The sequence below is a fragment of the Belonocnema kinseyi genome, chromosome 4 (assembly GCF_010883055.1).
Source record: "Belonocnema kinseyi isolate 2016_QV_RU_SX_M_011 chromosome 4, B_treatae_v1, whole genome shotgun sequence".
Classification (NCBI taxonomy): Eukaryota; Metazoa; Arthropoda; class Insecta; order Hymenoptera; family Cynipidae; genus Belonocnema; species Belonocnema kinseyi.
In genome coordinates this window covers 33,449,530-33,468,538 of record NC_046660.1, presented here as the reverse complement: position 1 = coordinate 33,468,538, position 19,009 = coordinate 33,449,530, and the positions used below count along the sequence as shown (strand labels likewise).

Sequence of the window (19,009 nt, the reverse complement as noted above, 5' to 3'; positions counted from 1 at the left end):
TCAAGTCTCATATCTTATTTCTTGAAGCCATAAATTACTTACAGTAAGAAGGGGAATAAAAAATATATTATTATCGTTTGTTACAGAGGGGGGGGGGGGGTCTTCAAGAAGGTAAAAAATCCCTTACGTAATTTAAGTACGGCCCCTTATCATATTCTATTTTTTTGTAATAGAATAATTTTTAAATATAAAAAAAAACCATCGTATTTTCAAATATATATTGAAAGACAGAAGAGGAAACGGGACAGTTGTTCGAGAATAGGAAGAATGACAGGAAAAGACATGAATAACGGAATTATCAGATTTATAATGAAAATGTAATTTATTCGATGCGGTGCATTGACTTAAAATAAATGGAAAAATGAACGTTTGTATGAGCTGGTGTCGATGATCAGTACTATGAATCAGGAAAGACCACTGCGAGATCGTTCCTTACAAAAAAAAGCTTTCAATTTAAATGCATCGTACATTGGAAGTGTACCAAACGAAACTCGCGTGGTTGATCCATGACCCACTCATACTGTTTTCAATGATGAGGTAACGCTTGTCTTAATTGTACTTAGTTTATCAAATTATCCAGTCATACACTCATATATTCTTGCTGCAGATCGCTATCGACGATAAATTTTCTCAAATTGTCATTCGTGTAACATCGGCGGTTCAGTTGAAACATTGAACATTTTCTTAAGAAATCATCCCACAGTCCCAAAGAAATGCTTATTATCAATTTAGTTAAAAACATTCGTGTTATAACATTTTTGCCAAGTGTCGAATTTTGTTCAAAATCTGTAAATGTCATGATCCAAGGAGGAGGAATTCGGCTCTAAGCATGAGAACAAGAAAAAAATAATAAAATAAAATAAGAAGAAGAAAAAGAAGAAGAAGGAGAAGAAAAGATATTTTCAAACGCTGAGAATCGTTCGAGGCATATAAAATATAGTAGATAGATATGTACACGTGTGGTAAAAATCTTAAAATAAAAAAGTAGGCAAAAGAAAAACTTTGGGACTGTCTGGCAATAGTCGCTGCATATAGAGAACTTCACTGGCTGCCAGAATCATATTTATTTAAAGGGCGCGGCGCAAAGGATCGAGAACAGGAGCAGAGACGCAGTTGCAACTACTATAAATGGACTTATCACAGAACACGTATGGCATTAATATTCATCGTTAACGTAATGGTAAGTATTCGATATTCGATAAAACTAAGTTGGGGGATCGGGAAGCCAGTTTAGTACTAAACGATGATTACCGTTGCCTCTGGTTGCCCATAATTCTGTTCATTCGCCACCAATTTTTCCGACTTTAACAGTTATTAATTACAGAAAAAAAACAGTTAATATCCCTCAGAGAGTAATTGACTAACGTTTAACTATACTCGCGTACCTTTTGCTTTTATTTTCCATCCGTACGAATTACTTAATAACGCTCCAGCGAGATGAAAAAGTCATTGACTTTCTTCAGTTGATCGTCTCCAATAATCACTCTTGAAATCGACCACGCTTCGATATAATATAAAGAACCCTCCGCAAAATTTCAACATCCAACAAATTATGGACAACCTTAAATTTTATACAACACTGTACTACGAGAATACAAGCTCCTCGGGTGCAATAATAATAATAATAATAATAATAATAATAATAATAATAATCTTCGATTGAAAAGGTATTTTACAATAAATTATCTTGAAATTTGTTCGAGCAAAATTAACTGAATAATAAAATTATATCGCTAATTAATTAAGGGTGTTGAAATAGTTAGCAAGACCAGTAAGTAAGTAAGTAAGTAAGAAGTAACCAAGTAGGAAGAATGAAATGTGCGACCCCGAGGATTAGCAGTCGTACAGTGTAAAAATTGCAGCGAGCCGCTTTTCAGCTGAGATGCTAGAGTCGCGAGAAATAAAGCCCTAGGAAAATCTAGAAATAAATCGACGAGTATCGGGATGATGTCTGCAGGCAAAAAATATACAAAAATACAGGGGGCCACATGTCGCGCAGCGTTGAGTCATAACCGCAGTAACCATCATACATATCGAGAGAAAAGAGATCATAAAAAACGCTAACTAGAATCATTTTTCCATGTTGGAAGAGTTGTATGATTTACAATTAAAAATCACTATCAGTAATAAACAAAGTATCTAATTCCCCAGTCCCGTTGTAGACGAGGGAAGTGGTTTTGTTTGATCCGTTGAAAAAGGAACAAAATGGTTACAATCGTCTGGCCGACGCCTATCACAACTTTTGTGTCGTCTCGTGGCAACTAGGGAGCTCCGATAGTCTTGGTCCTCTGGTTCTGGTGGTTGGTCCTGTCGCGCAACAACGCCTACGAGAATAAAGAGCAAAATTGGGTCCTCCTCGTGTCCTTGGACTCGGGACATCGATTGAGACACGTCGGCGTTGTCTGGCCGAGGAGAGGATTTTTCTGGTCGCGCGGCACAAAGAAGCAGGATTCCGCCGCCAGTCAAGTGGCCCGAAACACTGCGAAACATATTCGCATTTCAAACAGTTTTTTTTTCTCCCTCTCTCTCTCTCTCTCACTCTCTATCCCCACTAACACTCACTGAACACAAGAAAGAGTCCTGGCATGAGCTGCTGACAACTTGACGTTCCCGGGGCGACTGGACCTCCTTCTCGGCGCGTCGATTCATCCCTTCTTTCGTTTCTCTCTCTTTTTTTTTTAGCTTTTTGTTGTGTTTTCTTTTCGTTTTAAGTGGACCAGAGAGTTGGCGCACTAGGAAACATTTATTTAGCACTACGAAATATCACTGTACATAAAAGTCAAGAAGGATGTAAGAGGGGAGGGGGCGATGTAGTAGTCGTACCCGGAGTCAACGGTGACTGTTTTCAGCTCTGTTTGACTCGTTTTCGAGGCGGGCCGATCGGTGGGATCTGTTGGGTGGCTAGGGCTCGAAATGCCTCCGCTATCAGGTGGGGATGAGAACCTATCATGGACTTAAACCCCGGCGTATCCATCACGTCCGTTGCATGACTGAAACAGAAAAAGTGCCTGTAAGTATTTTTTCTTTTTGAAATTTGCTACAGGGTGTCTTCTCAAATCCTGGAGACAAATTCTCTGACAATTCCAGGTGTAATTTTGAATAGTACGGAGCCATTAAAATATTTCTTATTTTTTAAAACAACCGACTCGGAAATATATGTACAGTTTCACAAGTTAATTATAAATAATGTTTTTTTTTTTAGTTTCTAGGGATTCAATTATTATGTTCAATTTAGAAAGCTTTTGACAAATGATATTACAAGATACTCTTAAATATATTAGCACTATCGATTAATTGATAAATAATACTAAAAACACAATGACCCATTTCCTGAATTTTTCCCTAAAGTCCATGAATTTGAACAATAATTTTAGAGTCTAAAATATTGCAGTTTCAACAAGATAGACGATTTTTAAAACAACTAATTAAATATTTTACCAAAAAGATTAACTTTCTTTTAAGGAAGACGATTTATTCAGTAAAATACATAATTTCTGAACCAAATAGTTGAATTTTTAACTAAAAAAGATTAATTTTCAAATAAATAATTAAATTTTCAGTTAAAAAACAATCATTTTCCATCAAAACAAACAAAATCAAAAAATCCAACCAAAGCGATAAATTTTTATCTAGAATGATTAATCTTTAACTGGAATAGATAACATTTTAACCAAAAAATAAATTTAGCAACAGGGTTAATATGTCAACCAAGAGAAACAAATTTCCAAAAAAACATTTAGTTGAAATTGAAGCCACAAATATAAATACTTAACTAAAACAATAAATCTTTAACTGAAGTACTTGAGTTTTCAAACAAAAAGACAATTTTCAATACAAAAAAAAAAATTGTAAACCAAGATAATTAATTTCTATAAAAAGAACAGAAATTTTCAACCAAATTTATTAGTTTTTAACTAAAAATAATAAATTATCAACCAAAACTAAAAGCATGAACCTTCAACTGGAATAGCTGAATTTTAAACCAAAAAGATGAATTTGTAACCAAGAAGATTAATTTCTACCAAAAAAAAAGACGAATTTTAGACTACAAAAAAAAAACTTTCATTAAATAATTGAATAGGTTCATATTCCCTTTAAAATTAATTTTTAACAACAAATTTTCAACAAAATAGTCCAAGATTCAACTAATATAGTTAAATTTTCAGTAAAAAAAATAATTTTCAGCAAACAAAAAAACAACGATTTTTTAACAAAATAGCTCATTTTGGTATCAAAGTGATGAGTTTTCAATTAAAATAATGAATCTTAAAACAAACAAAAAATAATAATTTTTCCAAAGCAACGAAGAAAGATTTTTCAGTTAAGAGATGTAAAAAATTGCAAACAAACTGTTGAGTTTTGAACCAGATACTTGAATATTCAACTAAGAACGATACATTTTCAACCAAAACTAGAATTAAACTTTTAGTTAAGAACCTTAATTTCAAACTAACAAAAAACACGAATTTTTAAAGAAAATCATTGAAGTCATATAAAGTAACTTGTACAAATAAAGAATAATTTTTATTCAATTTTATATTGTAATTAAAAAAAATTAACCACGCTCGCTAACAAATTCTCTGACTTTGAAAAATATTCCCCGACATTTTCAGTTTTTTTCAGGTACACAAAAGTTCTCGTGACAATTCCAGGTTTTTCTGGTTTTCAAGGTATGGTAGACAATGTATCAATTTTTTAAAAATAATTTGAATAATAAATTTTATATTTGAGGGAATTTAAATTGAATTTAAGTTGCAAAACGTTAATTTATATCTACGCTTAACATAAATAATTGCGGATGCTTTTCACGGCTAGCTTCCATTTATTTGATCCATTTTTTCTACTTCACTATAAAAATGGTTAGAATACACAAAATAAACATCTAGTAAGGCTATAATTTTATGAATTTCAGGAAGGGGGGAAATTTCGAACCATAAAAAAAAATTTTAAATCATTTTTCTCAAACACTTATAGTAAGATTTTATTCTTGGCTTAAAATAAAACCGTATGAATTTAATGGCTTCCCAAAAACGGCAGTACTTTCATGACATTCAAAGAATTTTAAATTATCCTTCATTACGTTGAAATTTATAATTTCCATACAAAGGTTTAATATTTTATTTGTGGTTTATTCTGAATTAATCTATTCAGACTATTACACTTTCCAAGAAGGATATTTTCTATTGTAAACATTTTTTCGAGATCGAAATAAAATGTAATTTCTTATGAACTATTTTATTTACCAAAGTCAAAACGCGAACTTAGACAATTTTATAACAAAATGTTGATTTATGAGCCTTTTTGTTTTCTGATTTTGGTACATAAAAGAGGTTCATACGAAAGTCGATTTCATTTCGATCCTAAAAGAATTTTTTTTATTTTATTTACAATAATCGATACGTTTAAAAAAATAAAAAAAAAAACAATTTGATGGATTCCTAAATTGAATGAATTAAAATTTTATCGTTTCTAAAATTTACTGCATAGGAATAAAATGTTTTAAAAATTTATATCACTCTAAAATGGAAAAGTTTATAATGTAGTTATATATAATAAAATTACTTTGATCTGATGAAATTTTCGATGTTTTTAAATAGAAGCATCAAGGTTTATACCGTCGTTTTATTTTAACAAATTCTTTTTCATTGCGTCTATTGAAATTTGAAAATTATTAGTATAACTATTATCTTTATGTTTATTTTTAAAGCAAGATAAACATCTATACTGTACAAATAGGAAAGAACGTAATTTCTTTCTTTCTCGCAAACTTAAATATTTTAATCTCAATTTCAAAGTCCTGGACATTCAAATCAATCCGAAATTGGCATAAGTGTACCAATATGATTGAAAAAAAAAATAAAAAAATGTAAACAAAAATACTTACGTGTTAATAAAGTCTATGGCTTGCGCCTTGAGTTGATCGGCGCTATGAAGATCAGCTAAGATGAGAATTTCTGCTGCATTCTCGATGGCTAAGCTCGTACAAAGAGCTTCTTCGCACATCACTTTCAACCTCTCGAGTGCGTATTTATCCGCGGCGGCGAGCAGATCGTCCGCCATCTTTTCTAAATTCGTTGCTTTACCGGTGTAAATAAACCGCAACATTTCTCTCAAAACTTCGTGGTCTACATCCGTGATGTCAACTCGATTCTGCTTTCGTTCCTCCATCTCGTGCTCAAACATCGCCGAGAAAACAGGACTTCTTGCTGAAAATTCAAGCATTTATTTACATTTTTTTCTCTCCAAGATTCCATGAATGAATTACAAAAGAAAAAGAAAAAGAAAAAAAACAACATGATTCTTTTCAGGTCATTCTTCAATGATTACTCGAAAATCTCACCTGCTAAAATTGCTTTATGTGCCTGGAACTCTCTCCCACATACTGTAAGCGTGACGTCGCTAAATTTTTGGTTTTCGAAAAGTGATCCAAGATCGTCGGGTAGTCGACACTCAGGTACTTTAAACTGTATCGTATTACTCTGTCCCGAGATGTTGACACTGTCTGCCACCACACTGACCTGGAAAATTTAATTTGTTCGACATTTTAGACATCGTTTCTCGAAGAAACTGACTATTAAATGAATTTATTAACAACATACAAAGGTATATACCTCACAGAATATCGTGAGTTTATCGTCAGGTAAAAGTCCATTCGCTTCGTCTAACAGGAAGTCTCTTCTGATGAATTTTTTGAAACCCCAATCCTTCCCTTGCACGAACCTATACGCTCGTTGGCTTTCTATAAAGAAAATTTATTTTAGAAACACCATTCCAAGTTGACAATTTAGTTTAAATTCAACCAAAAATATGATTTTTTAGTTACACTCTTTTTACAAATTATAAAGTATCTTACCCATAGCTTTGGTTTCTTCCCTTTTGGCATTAAGAATAGAAAATTTGAACTTTGCTCTAACTTCAGACTTATTGCAAGAAACGAGAAGGAGGTAAAGTGATAAGTAGTCTTTGCTTTCCTCGTCCAGGCCTTTAGGATTTACTCGTAGGCACCTGAAAGAAAGAAACAAACAATTTATTTAGAAATGCAGTCTAGACTTTAAAAAAACATTACAAAATGACAAGCAAAAATGACTCTATTCTAAATATCAACAGAAAGTGAAACTAATACTTTGAAAAAGTAGTTTAGTAAAAGTCGAATAGATAGAAGAAAGTGGAGTAGAGCAAAAGCTGACCTCGCGTCAAAGTACTTTCCAAAATTTCTCTAATCAGTTAACTTAAACCCACTTGTAACATTTTTCCTTACTCTTGATCTATTCCCTCTTATGGGTAGCTACAAAAACACAATTTCGAAATTACCTGACTTTTCCGTGACTATTTTTTTGTTTCGATAGTTTTGCGACGAACACAATTCTTTTTAAACCTCCTTATGCAATTTTCTTGCATAATTTGGGTTTTTAAAATTTGTGTTGGTTTAAAAAATGTACTTTCAAATTTTTCAATGTTCCTGACCATTTTTAAAATTTCTTTTAGATTCAAAAACAATCTTACATCTAGTTCCTAGGAGATCAATAATGTTAATACGAAAAAAATTTTGTTTCTAAATTGATTAAAAATACTTTCAATTATAAAATTCATACAGATTTTTATATTTATATGATAAAATTACATTTTTTGTTAAAAGAATTAATTTTAAACGAAGACAAAAAGGTATTCTGTACAAAAAATTAATTTTAAGCTTAAAAAACGGATTTTCAACAAAAGGACTTGACTGTTAACTAGAATAATGAAAACTCAACGAAAAAAAATGAATTTTCAACAAAATATTTAAATTATTCACCTAAAGGATGAATTTTCAACTAAAAAAGATCAATTTTGAGCTATAAAAATAAATTTTCAACCAAAAAAAGAAGTAAATATTGAATCAAGCAAATGAAATAAACTATCAACAAAAGATTTATTTTTCTACCAAACAAGACTAATGAGAATACTTTTCTCACAAAAAAAGTCGTATTATCAACAAAATAGTTGAATTTTCTCCTAAAGCAAATAAATTTTCAGCTTAAAATAGAATATTTATTTTTCGATAAAAAATCATTTTCGAGTAAATAAATTAATTTTCAAGAAAATAAAATAAACTTTTATTCACACAGACGAATTTTCAAAGAATATAAATTTTCAAAAAATAGTTTAATTTTACACAAAAACATGCAGGTTTGCAACTAAAATGATGAATAATTAACAAACAAACAAAAAATAATGTTTAACAAAGTAGTTGCACTTTTAACTACGCAGTACGGCCCAAAATGGTCCGTTCAGAAAATTCAATTGTTATATAAAAAATTAATACGTTTCTTACGTAGTTGAATTTTTAACAAAATTGTTGAATTCTCAATCAAATCTGTTTAAAATACTAGTTAACAAAATTGTTGAATTTTCAGTAAAATCATAAAATCAATTTCAACTTCAGTTCATCGAAAATTTCAGGATTGTAGCAAACCTCATTTGAGTACTTCAAATATTATTTAAATATCTTCATTAGTTAAATTCATTTAAAATATTAGACTTAATATTGATACTACTTAATTAAAAACGAAATCTAATGAACTATTTAGTAGAATAAATTTCTAAAACTCGCAATCGCTAATTATAATTTGTATCCTCTCCGTAAATGACCTTGCCACGTGTTTTCATAAATCGATACCACACAGTACCTACCCTAAACTCAGGGTTTGAACTACCCTCGGAACTACCATCGATTTTTTGCTCAGATAAACACGTTGAATAAACATGAATCTAATACATTTTCTTGGCTTAAAGGACTTTCAATGTTTAGTATAAGCTTCAAATAACAATTTTTATTTTTCTTAGAATTTGAAAGAAGATATATATATATATTTTTTTATATATTATTTTTTTCTGCATAATTTCTCTCTTGTCCTTCTGAAAATATTTTGCGAGTCTAATCTTCACGGACGATAGAAAAAGATAAAAAAAAAGGAAACCTCACCATTTAAGTTTATCGTTGGCTCCAGCGGAGAACGTGGATGACTTGAGGACCTCTCCCATCTCTTCCCGACAAAAGCTGAAGTTGTTTATCGTCCACATGTAGCTGAACTTAACCACCTTCACCTGTGCATATAAGACCTTCAAATGAAACATCACGTCAGAAAATATCCTTCAAAACTAGCTTAACCTAATAAAAGTACAATCTATTGGCTGCCAACTATCGCATCTCTACCACTGGAAAATGCAAATTTTTGTTTTTAGTCAGGGTCGAACTCCTCGAATATTTTTCCATTCCTTAGTTTCAAGTTTTCTCCGGATAAAGTAGATACGAGCTGCACTATATACTAAAGTTATAATTTTTGAAAGAAACAGTTGAGAATTGACAGCGAAATAAAACAAATTATCATCTGATTTCAATTACTGTCCCATGTTTCAAATACGAATTTTTATTTAAGTTTTGAAAACGATAACGATATAAATGATGAATTTCCTTCTAGAATGAATTAATCAATATTTTAAATAAGATATCAGAATTCAACATTTAAAGAATTAAACATCTCGAAATTCAATAACTCCAATTCAAAAACATTTCAAAATTTAAAGGTCTAATTAAGTGATGCCTTTAAAACATTTGCAAAGTATTCGTTAAATTATAGAATAATTTATAATTTTTAAATTTGAGAAATTTATAGATAAAAATATTGATTGAATACGAAGCACAGTGAATATAAAACAATAGGAAATTTGAGTATTGAAAATTAAAGCAATTTAAACGGGAATCCTTTAATTAAGAGAGTTCATTCATTTTAAAAGCAAGCAATAAAAAAATAAACAGTTTGTTTCAGTATTGAAATTATCATTTAAAATGATTTTGAATTTTACAACTGTACAATTCCGAATTTGGAAAAACAAACTTTTGGAAATTTGAGCACAACCTAAACAATTCAAAATGGTTGTAAATGAACAACCTCAAAATTGAAAATCTTCAAAAATGTATCCTATGAAATTGTAATTTGAAATAGACAGATTTTTTCGATTGAAATGTTAAAAGGTTGTACAGAATTTTTAAAAAGTAGCATTAAAATATTCTTGAATTACAGGTTATATTCATGTTTTGTCTTATGATTTTCGGCGCGAAATTTGAAAAAAAATTCCATTTTTGCTCTAAAAGCACCGAGGGCCACTTTTAAAAGCCAATGGCACTAAAATATCCTCTCTTTTCCCCCAAAGCAATGTTTTACAGTGATTCTTCTCCCAGCCACAAAGCCAGCTATAGCTAAAAAAGCAGACGAGGACAAAAACCACTTATTTATTATTTTTTTCGGCGCCCAGCGAAAAGGAGGAAACTTTGTTGTTTGCTTTGCCATAAAACTGTCTCGCCTCCGTTCAACCAAGCAGATATTTATTTTTCTCTTTACTTATTTTTTGTAGGTTTACTTATTTTTTCAGATTTCATCTCGGTTAAAAATGAAACGAAGATCATGGCTCTAAATACCGTTTGGCGTACTCACTTCTATGGTAACCACCTCTTCATGGAGGAAAGGATTAAAAGGGGGAGGACCACAGGAGAATGAGGTAGAGAATTGCGGCAGATGGAAGATTTAAAAAAAATTAAAGGCTTGGTGATGAAAAAGGAATGTAGTTGCAGGGTGCGGGGAAAAATGGAGACGAAGACGAGGTCAAGCCCTCAGAAGTCAACGCACTATGACGTCACGCATTTGCCGACCTTGGCGAACGTACTGAAAATTATCGCCTGTTCTTGATCTGTTCCTAGACAATGCGAAATTTTTCTAAGACCTCCTTAGAATGCTTTCTATTTTAGATTATTCTGTCAAATCTGTAATTATCGTGTCAAGTTTAATTCACGAGCCTGTAACTGATATTTTGCTCGTGAACTCAATCCTTCAGAGGCCACGTTCGGTTCCGGCTTAATTCAGTTCCGCTTTCATGTTTCTGCGGACATTCACATCTAATTTTTTATTCTTGAGACATGGTGGTCCCGTAAAAGTTCATTTGGAAAAAAATTCAAGAGAACTGAAAACCATTTAAGAATAGGAAAAAATACAATGAATTCAGGAAACTTGCAATGAGTTTAGAAAAATCGAAGAGAATGCTAAAGAATTTGATGAAATGCCCAGTTATTCAAGGTGATTTACAAATACTTCAGGATGAATTAGAGAGAAACTCAAAATAATGCCCTAGAGTGGTTTTAATTGTCTGAAATAATTTGACACTTTTAAAATATATCTTGAACATATCTTGGATATTTCAAAAATACCTTAAAATCATTTTACATGACATCCCATTATGAAATCTTTTGAAAATTCGTCGGAACTTCTTTAAATGCCCCCAAAATTTGGGTTAATTTGTTCACTAACAAGTGATTTGAAACAAGGGACATTTACTTAAGTAAAGTGCTTCTTATAAAAATGCTATAACTTTTGCAACTATTTTCATAGTCCCGAACTTTTCCCTGACTTACGGCTACCCTGGTTTCAGTTCTAAGGTCTTAAATTTAATGTTAAACTGTTAAAGACTAAAAGTTTAAGGCCTTACGAGATGTTTATTTATTTCAAATTATATAATTTTGAACACTTTAATAATTATAGATATATGCTTTCTAGACTCATTTTGAATTGATACGAATTTTTTTACAATTTTAAAATAAGTCTTTTCAGGTTCTAAAGTGGAAAATTGGCAATATAGTATCAGTAAATCAGGGAAAAAATTAGAGTGACGCCCTGAGCTGAAATAAAAGTATTCTGCCTCTGTCACTCTATTTCTCTCTTTTCCCCCATCCTTTGATGCTTCAGTCTACATATCCGCAATACAATCAGCGAGCATCCCGCTTTGTAACTGCCGGGTGATTTTACGATCAGTCACGCTTGTCTAGAATTTCAATGCATAACAAGTCTGCACGTTTATTTGTTACAACTGAATTTATTACAGGGAAAAAAATTTCAACAATACGCCACAGACCTACTCGAAATCGTTATTAAAGACTAATTGAGAAGCGAAAAATAAAATGCGAGGAATAAGTAACTGCTCGCAATTTCAATAGAAGCAACTTCAATTAGTTTATTACCATTTCAAATTTATTTTTAACGAAACGATAAATCAGCTTGCATTTCAAATTTCGCGCCAGGGCGGCTTTAAAAATAAGAGGTTATGTTGAAGTGTGGCCTTAAGATATGTGGCGCGAGACTTAAATAGTCAGTTTTCCTATATCAAAATAAAATATAATTATAATTGAGATTAAAAATCTCTGATTGGATCTGATTGCAATAACAGATCTACAACGATTTTTAAAGTTATGTCCTCGTTCCCAGACCTTCCTCTACATTATTCGTCAGATTGAATGAAATCATCGCCAAATCGGTAGGATCGTCATGCATAAATCTAAAGGTCAATATTCGCATGGTGGCAACTGACAGGTATGCTCTGTCTCGAGTTCAATGTACTTTGTACGTAAGCAGAACTACCGCCTTATATTTCTCATAGAGATGGCAATCGATAATCATTCTTAAACAAATATCGACACGTCTGCTCAGTGTTAAATCTGATTTTGATATTCAATCAGGATAAAGATAAACAAATCGATCATATCAGAATTATTTATTATCAATTTTTCGCAAAGAGAAGGGGCTTCAGAAGCTGTGAATTTCCAAAATTTACGCCTCAAAACTGTACACAATATGGGAGACTAAAGAGCAGCGAGAAGCTATAGAAAATATCGACGTGTAATAAATTTCCCTTTGAATTAATTACAAAATTCCCGGAATTCGGTAGCACGTAAATCATACGGTGCATATTTTAAACATCTTTGTTAGCTTATGATCAAATTAACATTCTTCTGCGTTTGTTAACACTTACTAATTTCCGCCGGAACTGTACAATAAATTATTAATAAATGCAAACTTTTATAATCTTTCCGACTATTATTTTATTCTAAACAAAGTTTTTACATATATTAAAAAAAATTAATAATATGCAAGAGAGAAAAAAGTAGCAGTCAGTATGCTTTCCACGGTCACTCAAATAGATATAACATAATTGAATCAATTATTATCAATCTGAATTTGTAAAATATGCAGAAAAGTATCATGATAATTATTAAAACTTCAAAAATAAATAGCAATAAAAATGTTCACGTTCTTTTTCAAAATTCCAGGCGTTACCCAGGTATTCCAGGTTCTGTAGGAAAGCTGTTAAAACTCTGCTAGGAACTTGGAACCTGAGTCTAAAATCTACAACGAATACCCTGAAGTCTCTAGTTCTCAAGTTTCTGGTAAATTATGGAAGCGACTAAAGTGCAGACTGCAGAAGGGGAAGTACGAGCAGTTGTGGCTGGCAGTCAGGCGAACGATAAGAAATATCCACCACAGCAGGAAACAAGAGGTTTCCCGTGTCGTCGATGTATAAAATGAAGAGGGAAGGAAAAAAGGAAAGGAAGGGAATTCATGAGAATTAACGTGCATTCTCGCTACTTGTAGCCGTTGGTCGTTCCATCGTTACAGGTGGGTTTTCTGCTTCTGGTTCTATTGCTCCGGTCGACGCCCTGAGTCATTCAACTCGCGGCCGTCACCGATCGACCTTGAATCGTCATCCTGTGCCCGTCTAAGAGCCGTAAGCTGGATCCATCAGTCAGATCGAGTTTGACTTCCGGTAGGATACCACCATTTCGTGTTTTTATATGCCAATTTTTCATCAAGCACCACGTTTAAGTGAATGACCTTGAAAATCAAAACCGCCTCTAGAATATTGAATCCTTTCTTCTTTGTATAAATTAACTGAGAAAAGAGACAACAGTTCACCGATTTTCGAAGAAAAGAAAAGTTCGGATTTGAACTTCGCGCCACTAATTCAAAGGTCACTCTTAAACATAACCTCTATATGGGCTTTTCAGTTCCAATGTGACCGACAGACGAGCTTGATAGCTCTAGGGTAGGGACACGAGTCATTGAAATTTTTCGTGAAACATAATGTTTCCTGAACAATTAAACGCTACATTGGATTAAAGTTTCAGGAATGTTCGAAAGTTCCACAATATAAATGAGTAAATTTGACTAATTTATCAGCAAAAAATAGATTGCTTATAGCTAGAATCTAAACACTAATTGATATTAGTAAAATTTGCATGGAGAACCAAACAGTCGCATTTTCCACTAAAAAATATTAAATTTCTAGAAAAAATATGAATTTTTAAACACAAACGATTTGACACTCAAGAAAGAATAAAAATGATAACCAAATGTATATATGTAATGTTGTATTTTTAAGCATTAAATGATGAATATTTAAACAACAAAATTAATTTTTGAAAAAGTAGTTCACCTTTTAACCAAGTAGTTGAACTTTCAAGCGTAACTTTCCTACCAAGAAGTTTAATTTTCTACCAAAAAAGACGAATTACTGCGACAAACAAGGTACATTTCTGACCAAAGAAATTAATTTTCTACTTAGGCAATGGATTTTGAATTGGAATAGATAAATTTTCAGTAGAATAAAATCATTTTCAAAAAAAAAGAATTTTTGACAAAATTCTTTTTTTTCAACAAAAGACATAAACTTTCATCTAAGTGATGAATCCTACAAAAAATGATTTTGAATACATAGTTCAACTTTTAACTAAAAAAATACGAATTTTCAACCAAGCAAGATTTGTTCGCTGAGAAACTAAAAAATGTTTACAAATTGTTGAATTTTGAAGTGAAAAACATGAATTTTCTACAAAGCAGTAAAATTTGCAACAATCACAGTTCAATTTCAACCCTACCAAAATAGTTAGATGTTATTATTGGATTCTATGGATTCAGTTCGCATTTAAGTGGATAAAGACAAAAAATTTAAACGAGGATAAAACAATGTCAAATAGGAAATATTATTTATTTTTAATAGTTTAAAAATATCAGCTTAGAAAACTGTTAATTTTGCTTACAAAACCATACAAAGTGTATAATATTAACGCTGATCCAATGTTTCATGAAACTTTATAATCTGTTATTGGATGGACAACAATAATAACAAGAGCATGGGACAATCGGTATTATTGTTGTCCTTCCAGCTATCTCATGCCATTTTGCTTTGACGTCACAAGTGCAAATGAAAAATCGTAGTAATTTTTATCGGCATTACAGCGCGAAATTTAAGTTTAGAATTTCATTTTTTTTTACTTTTGATTAGTATGTAAACATTTTAGACCGCTTTTAAGAATATCTTAAGATATTTTCCACATCTTTTGAGAATTTTAAGGTGTAAATCAAATTTTGCTTGAAATGCTGCCGTGATTTGTATACAATTTTAAATATGAAATTTTGTGCGAGTAAGATGCATTGTAAAAAGATGGTCTTAAAGGGACATAGAGGCCATATAATATGATGAGAGTAAGATATCTCAAGTTGCAGGTCGTTCACTTGGCGAGGGGACGAGCACTGCTCACAGTAAAAATAGATTGAGCGCAGAGTCCATGCTCTCACGCATGGGGCGACTGGTACCGCTTGTCCTATTCTCTTTTACATCTTTTTAAAATTTTAATTCATTAAAAACTGATTTTTCCGTTTCTTTATCCAATCCTATCTTTATTTGCAAAAGCAGAAAGAAAAACATTATATCAAAACACGTTTACACCCAAGAAACATTCCTCCTGATTATTGTAACATCAAAAGAGAAAATTCGATTTTAAACTTCGCGCCAGAATTATTTTGAAATCAAAGGTTATGTTTAAACATCCTTTAGAACTCTGTCGCGAAATTTAAATTGCAGTTTTTTCTTTTTAAGCTCTGAATTTTACCTGCACTATTTTGTAAATAAAAATGATGCAGTATTATAACAAGACCTGGATATTGTAATAAATATTTATAAAATTATCAGTTTGAGTAAAATATTTGGAAATAAAAAACGATTTCCAGGAGACGAACTTTGTAGCATAATCTTTTATGCTACCAGGTTGGACACTTTAGGAGTCCTTTTCATCATTCATTGTCGCAGAGAAATGCCTTTATTATCACCCAGCAGTGGTGCTCATCTCAAGATAAAAGAGTTCTTGTAACACTTTCGAATGCTCGTGGATGTAGGCGGTTTGGAATTAATTCATGCACGCATTGGATAATTTTTAATCGTCCTACTATTGAAAGTAACCTGGTTGACCGTTCAGCCAATGAGAGGGTCTTGCTGAATCAGCGTACCGGCGGCGTTGCCACAGTCAACCTGATTTGCTTACGGTAGGATCAAAAATACACATGTATGTTTACATGAGGCGTTGTGGTTGCATATGACGAACATATATTCACATCTGAATTGCAGTTCACACAACGGTTGCTTGGCAAGTATCGCTTTATCACTAAGGCTAATAAAGTGTCATCAGCCTTATATATTACTTTTGTCTACAGATCGATGTCACTGAAATATTAGATAATTCAGTAACTATGTTGACAAACTAAATATAAATTTCTTGAAATGGGACACTGGTTTGTGGAATTTAATAAATATAATTTCAAAATAAAAGTTCAGAAGGTTTCAGGAGGCAGCGGTGGAATTATGTATGAAAGTTTTTTTTTCATATATTGTAAAAGTCTTTTTACAGGGAGAAAAGTACAAGTTTTCTTTGGAGTGGAAATGTAATAAATTGGACGTATTTACTGAAACGGAAAAAGGTTTCTGCTTGTGATAATTCAAGCAAGAAAGGTGAATTAATAAGGCGCGACTCGAATGAAACAAATGATCAATTTTATCCTTGCATGAGTAAAGGACAGTTGGCAAAGAACAAATTGGCAAAGCTAAGCAAAAAGACTCGCTACGGTAGCATTCAAGTTGATGGACGCAGCGAAAGTCTGTTTGCCAGGAATGCAGATTACAGATGCGGTTAACTGAAACGTTCCTCTTAGGGCATCGCGATAATTTATAAGAACAGCCAATTTCCTGGCAAATTTACAACTTTCGAGTTATTTCCCCACTACTGACGTTTTCATTATTTTACTGCTTTTGTAGTCACATTTTCTCATATTTAAATATTGATCAACATTGAATGGTTCACTTTTCTAACACTTTCGTTACATTTTTTCCTATTACAAAATTGTAAACCTATATCAAATTTTCTATAGGAAATAATGTCAATTTTAATTGCAATGGTTAAAAACATTATAATACTGAACACTGTAAATTTAAAGATTTCTGATTTGAAAATTTGAAAACTTTCAAATCCAAATTGTTTAAATTCAAACGCTTTAAACTCGTAATTAATGAATTATGAACACTTTTTGTTAAAAATGGTGTAGTTTTTGAACGAGTTAAGTTTCAAACTGAATAATTTTATATGTATTTAATCACAAAATTTATTGAATGAAATTGTCCGATTTTACGGCATAATATAAAATTATTAAATTTGTAATGGTTCCATTAAAAAATGCATTTCAATAGCTTTTAATAAAAAAAATTAAAGCGACCTTTTATTTAATTATTTTCGCTTTCAAATAAAACTTGTTCAATATAAAAAACAGTTAAATATTGAAGATAATGAATTTTGCAATTAATCAATTTTGATCGCTTTTAATTGAACATTGTACTATTTTTCCAACCTTCAATATTAATTTCGATATGTTAACATGAACTATTTGAATTTTAAATTAATCTATTTGCAAAGTTTTCCAATTAAAAATAATTAAACTATCAAGACCTTAAATGTGAATCAAAATCTCGATTGGAGAGGTAAAATCCTGAACAAATATTCAATTCATAACATTTTAATTTCAAACGTTATGGAATTAAAATCATTTGATTTATATCATTTTAATCTTCAATTCTAGAACGCGCAGAGTCTCAAATTGTGTAACTACTAAATCCTTCAATTTGAAAAGGTATAGCGTACACTTTAAATTGTAAACAATTTTTAATTTTTAATCATGGAATTTTCAACGTTTCAATTGCAAATTCCTCAATTTTAAACTTCTCTATACAACATTGTTACATTTTAAAGCTTTTTGAAAATGCATCATTTTTGTAATCTTTTTTTAAAACTTATAAATGGTAAATTCAGACTTTTCAAATAGTAAATTACGTAATCTTACATTTTTATAACTGATAATTACGAATATTTGAATTTGAAATTATTCAGCTTGGAACTTAATCAAAAATTGTTCGATTTGAATCTTTATCAATTTAAAACTACCCAATTTTGTAAGATTTGAAATTATTAAATATTGCAGTAATTACACTTTTAAGCAGTTTTAATTATACAGATTCTTTTCACACCAAACGTTTTAATTTTTAAATTCTCAAATTTGATACATAAAATCAGAAGGTTTCCAATCATGAATGTTTTGAAAGTGTTCACATTCAAAGCTTGTCTTTCGTGAATGTTTTCAATTTAAAAGTACACAATTTTTAACTTCTTAAAATCATAAATTCCTATAGTATAAAATTAGAATACTGTCTCAATATTTTCAATTTGAAATAAAATAACACTGAACTGAATGTATCAATGACACTATTATCTGTGGATTATAAAAAATACCTATAGAAAGACTTTGTCTTAAATTTAATATAGGGAAACGTTTTGAGGGACAGTTTTAAGGATATGAGGAACAAGTACTGTTCTGAATAAACCGGATATGGAAACGTTAGCTTTTGGCTGTACGTACCTGCGTGTAACACCAGTTTTCGGCGACGGGAGTGTTTACTTCCGGTGGCGGAGGGCTAGGAACACGGCTTACAGCCATGCTACTGCTGCTGTGCAAATTCGAGCTGACCCGCGACGTTTGAGGCGCACAGTCGCTCACCGAAAGTCTGTAACAGAGAAAGCAAAAATTATTACACGGTTTAATAATAATCTTGGCAAGAAAGGTTCAAACAAATTTTCCCAACCAGCTTTTGGCTCCCGATTCTCTCAATTTTAGTTCGAAGGAAATACTTCTTCTTTATTTGCAAATATCACAAAAGAAGCGCCCTCTGCCAATAAAATGTTAGGTACATGTATTTCAGTTATTTGAAGGATATGTTGTCAGTATTATTAGTGAAAATTCCATCACTAATAGTCGTTCAACTAAAACAAGAT

General features: G+C 31.5%; 1 protein-coding gene across 7 annotated transcripts in view; it reads right to left on the bottom strand.

The window, feature by feature from the left end:
* Positions 1-303: 303 nt before the first annotated feature.
* The window catches only part of LOC117172142 (protein roadkill), a 179,451-nt gene continuing 160,745 nt past the window's right edge, over positions 304-19,009 (bottom strand). For 4 of the 7 annotated variants that reach the window (XM_033359945.1, XM_033359944.1, XM_033359946.1 and 1 more), the window contains 7 exons: positions 18,597-18,741; positions 8,963-9,099; positions 6,854-7,005; positions 6,600-6,739; positions 6,341-6,518; positions 5,885-6,206; positions 304-2,990 (listed from right to left, as the gene is read on the bottom strand). In XM_033359945.1, coding sequence (XP_033215836.1) covers positions 2,846-2,990; positions 5,885-6,206; positions 6,341-6,518; positions 6,600-6,739; positions 6,854-7,005; positions 8,963-9,099; positions 18,597-18,674 — 1,152 coding nt within the window. In that variant the 5' untranslated portion in view covers positions 18,675-18,741 and the 3' untranslated portion in view covers positions 304-2,845. The remainder of the gene's footprint in view (positions 2,991-5,884; positions 6,207-6,340; positions 6,519-6,599; positions 6,740-6,853; positions 7,006-8,962; positions 9,100-18,596; positions 18,742-19,009) is intronic. The other 3 variants (XM_033359941.1, XM_033359942.1, XM_033359943.1) reach the window with 3 other exon arrangements.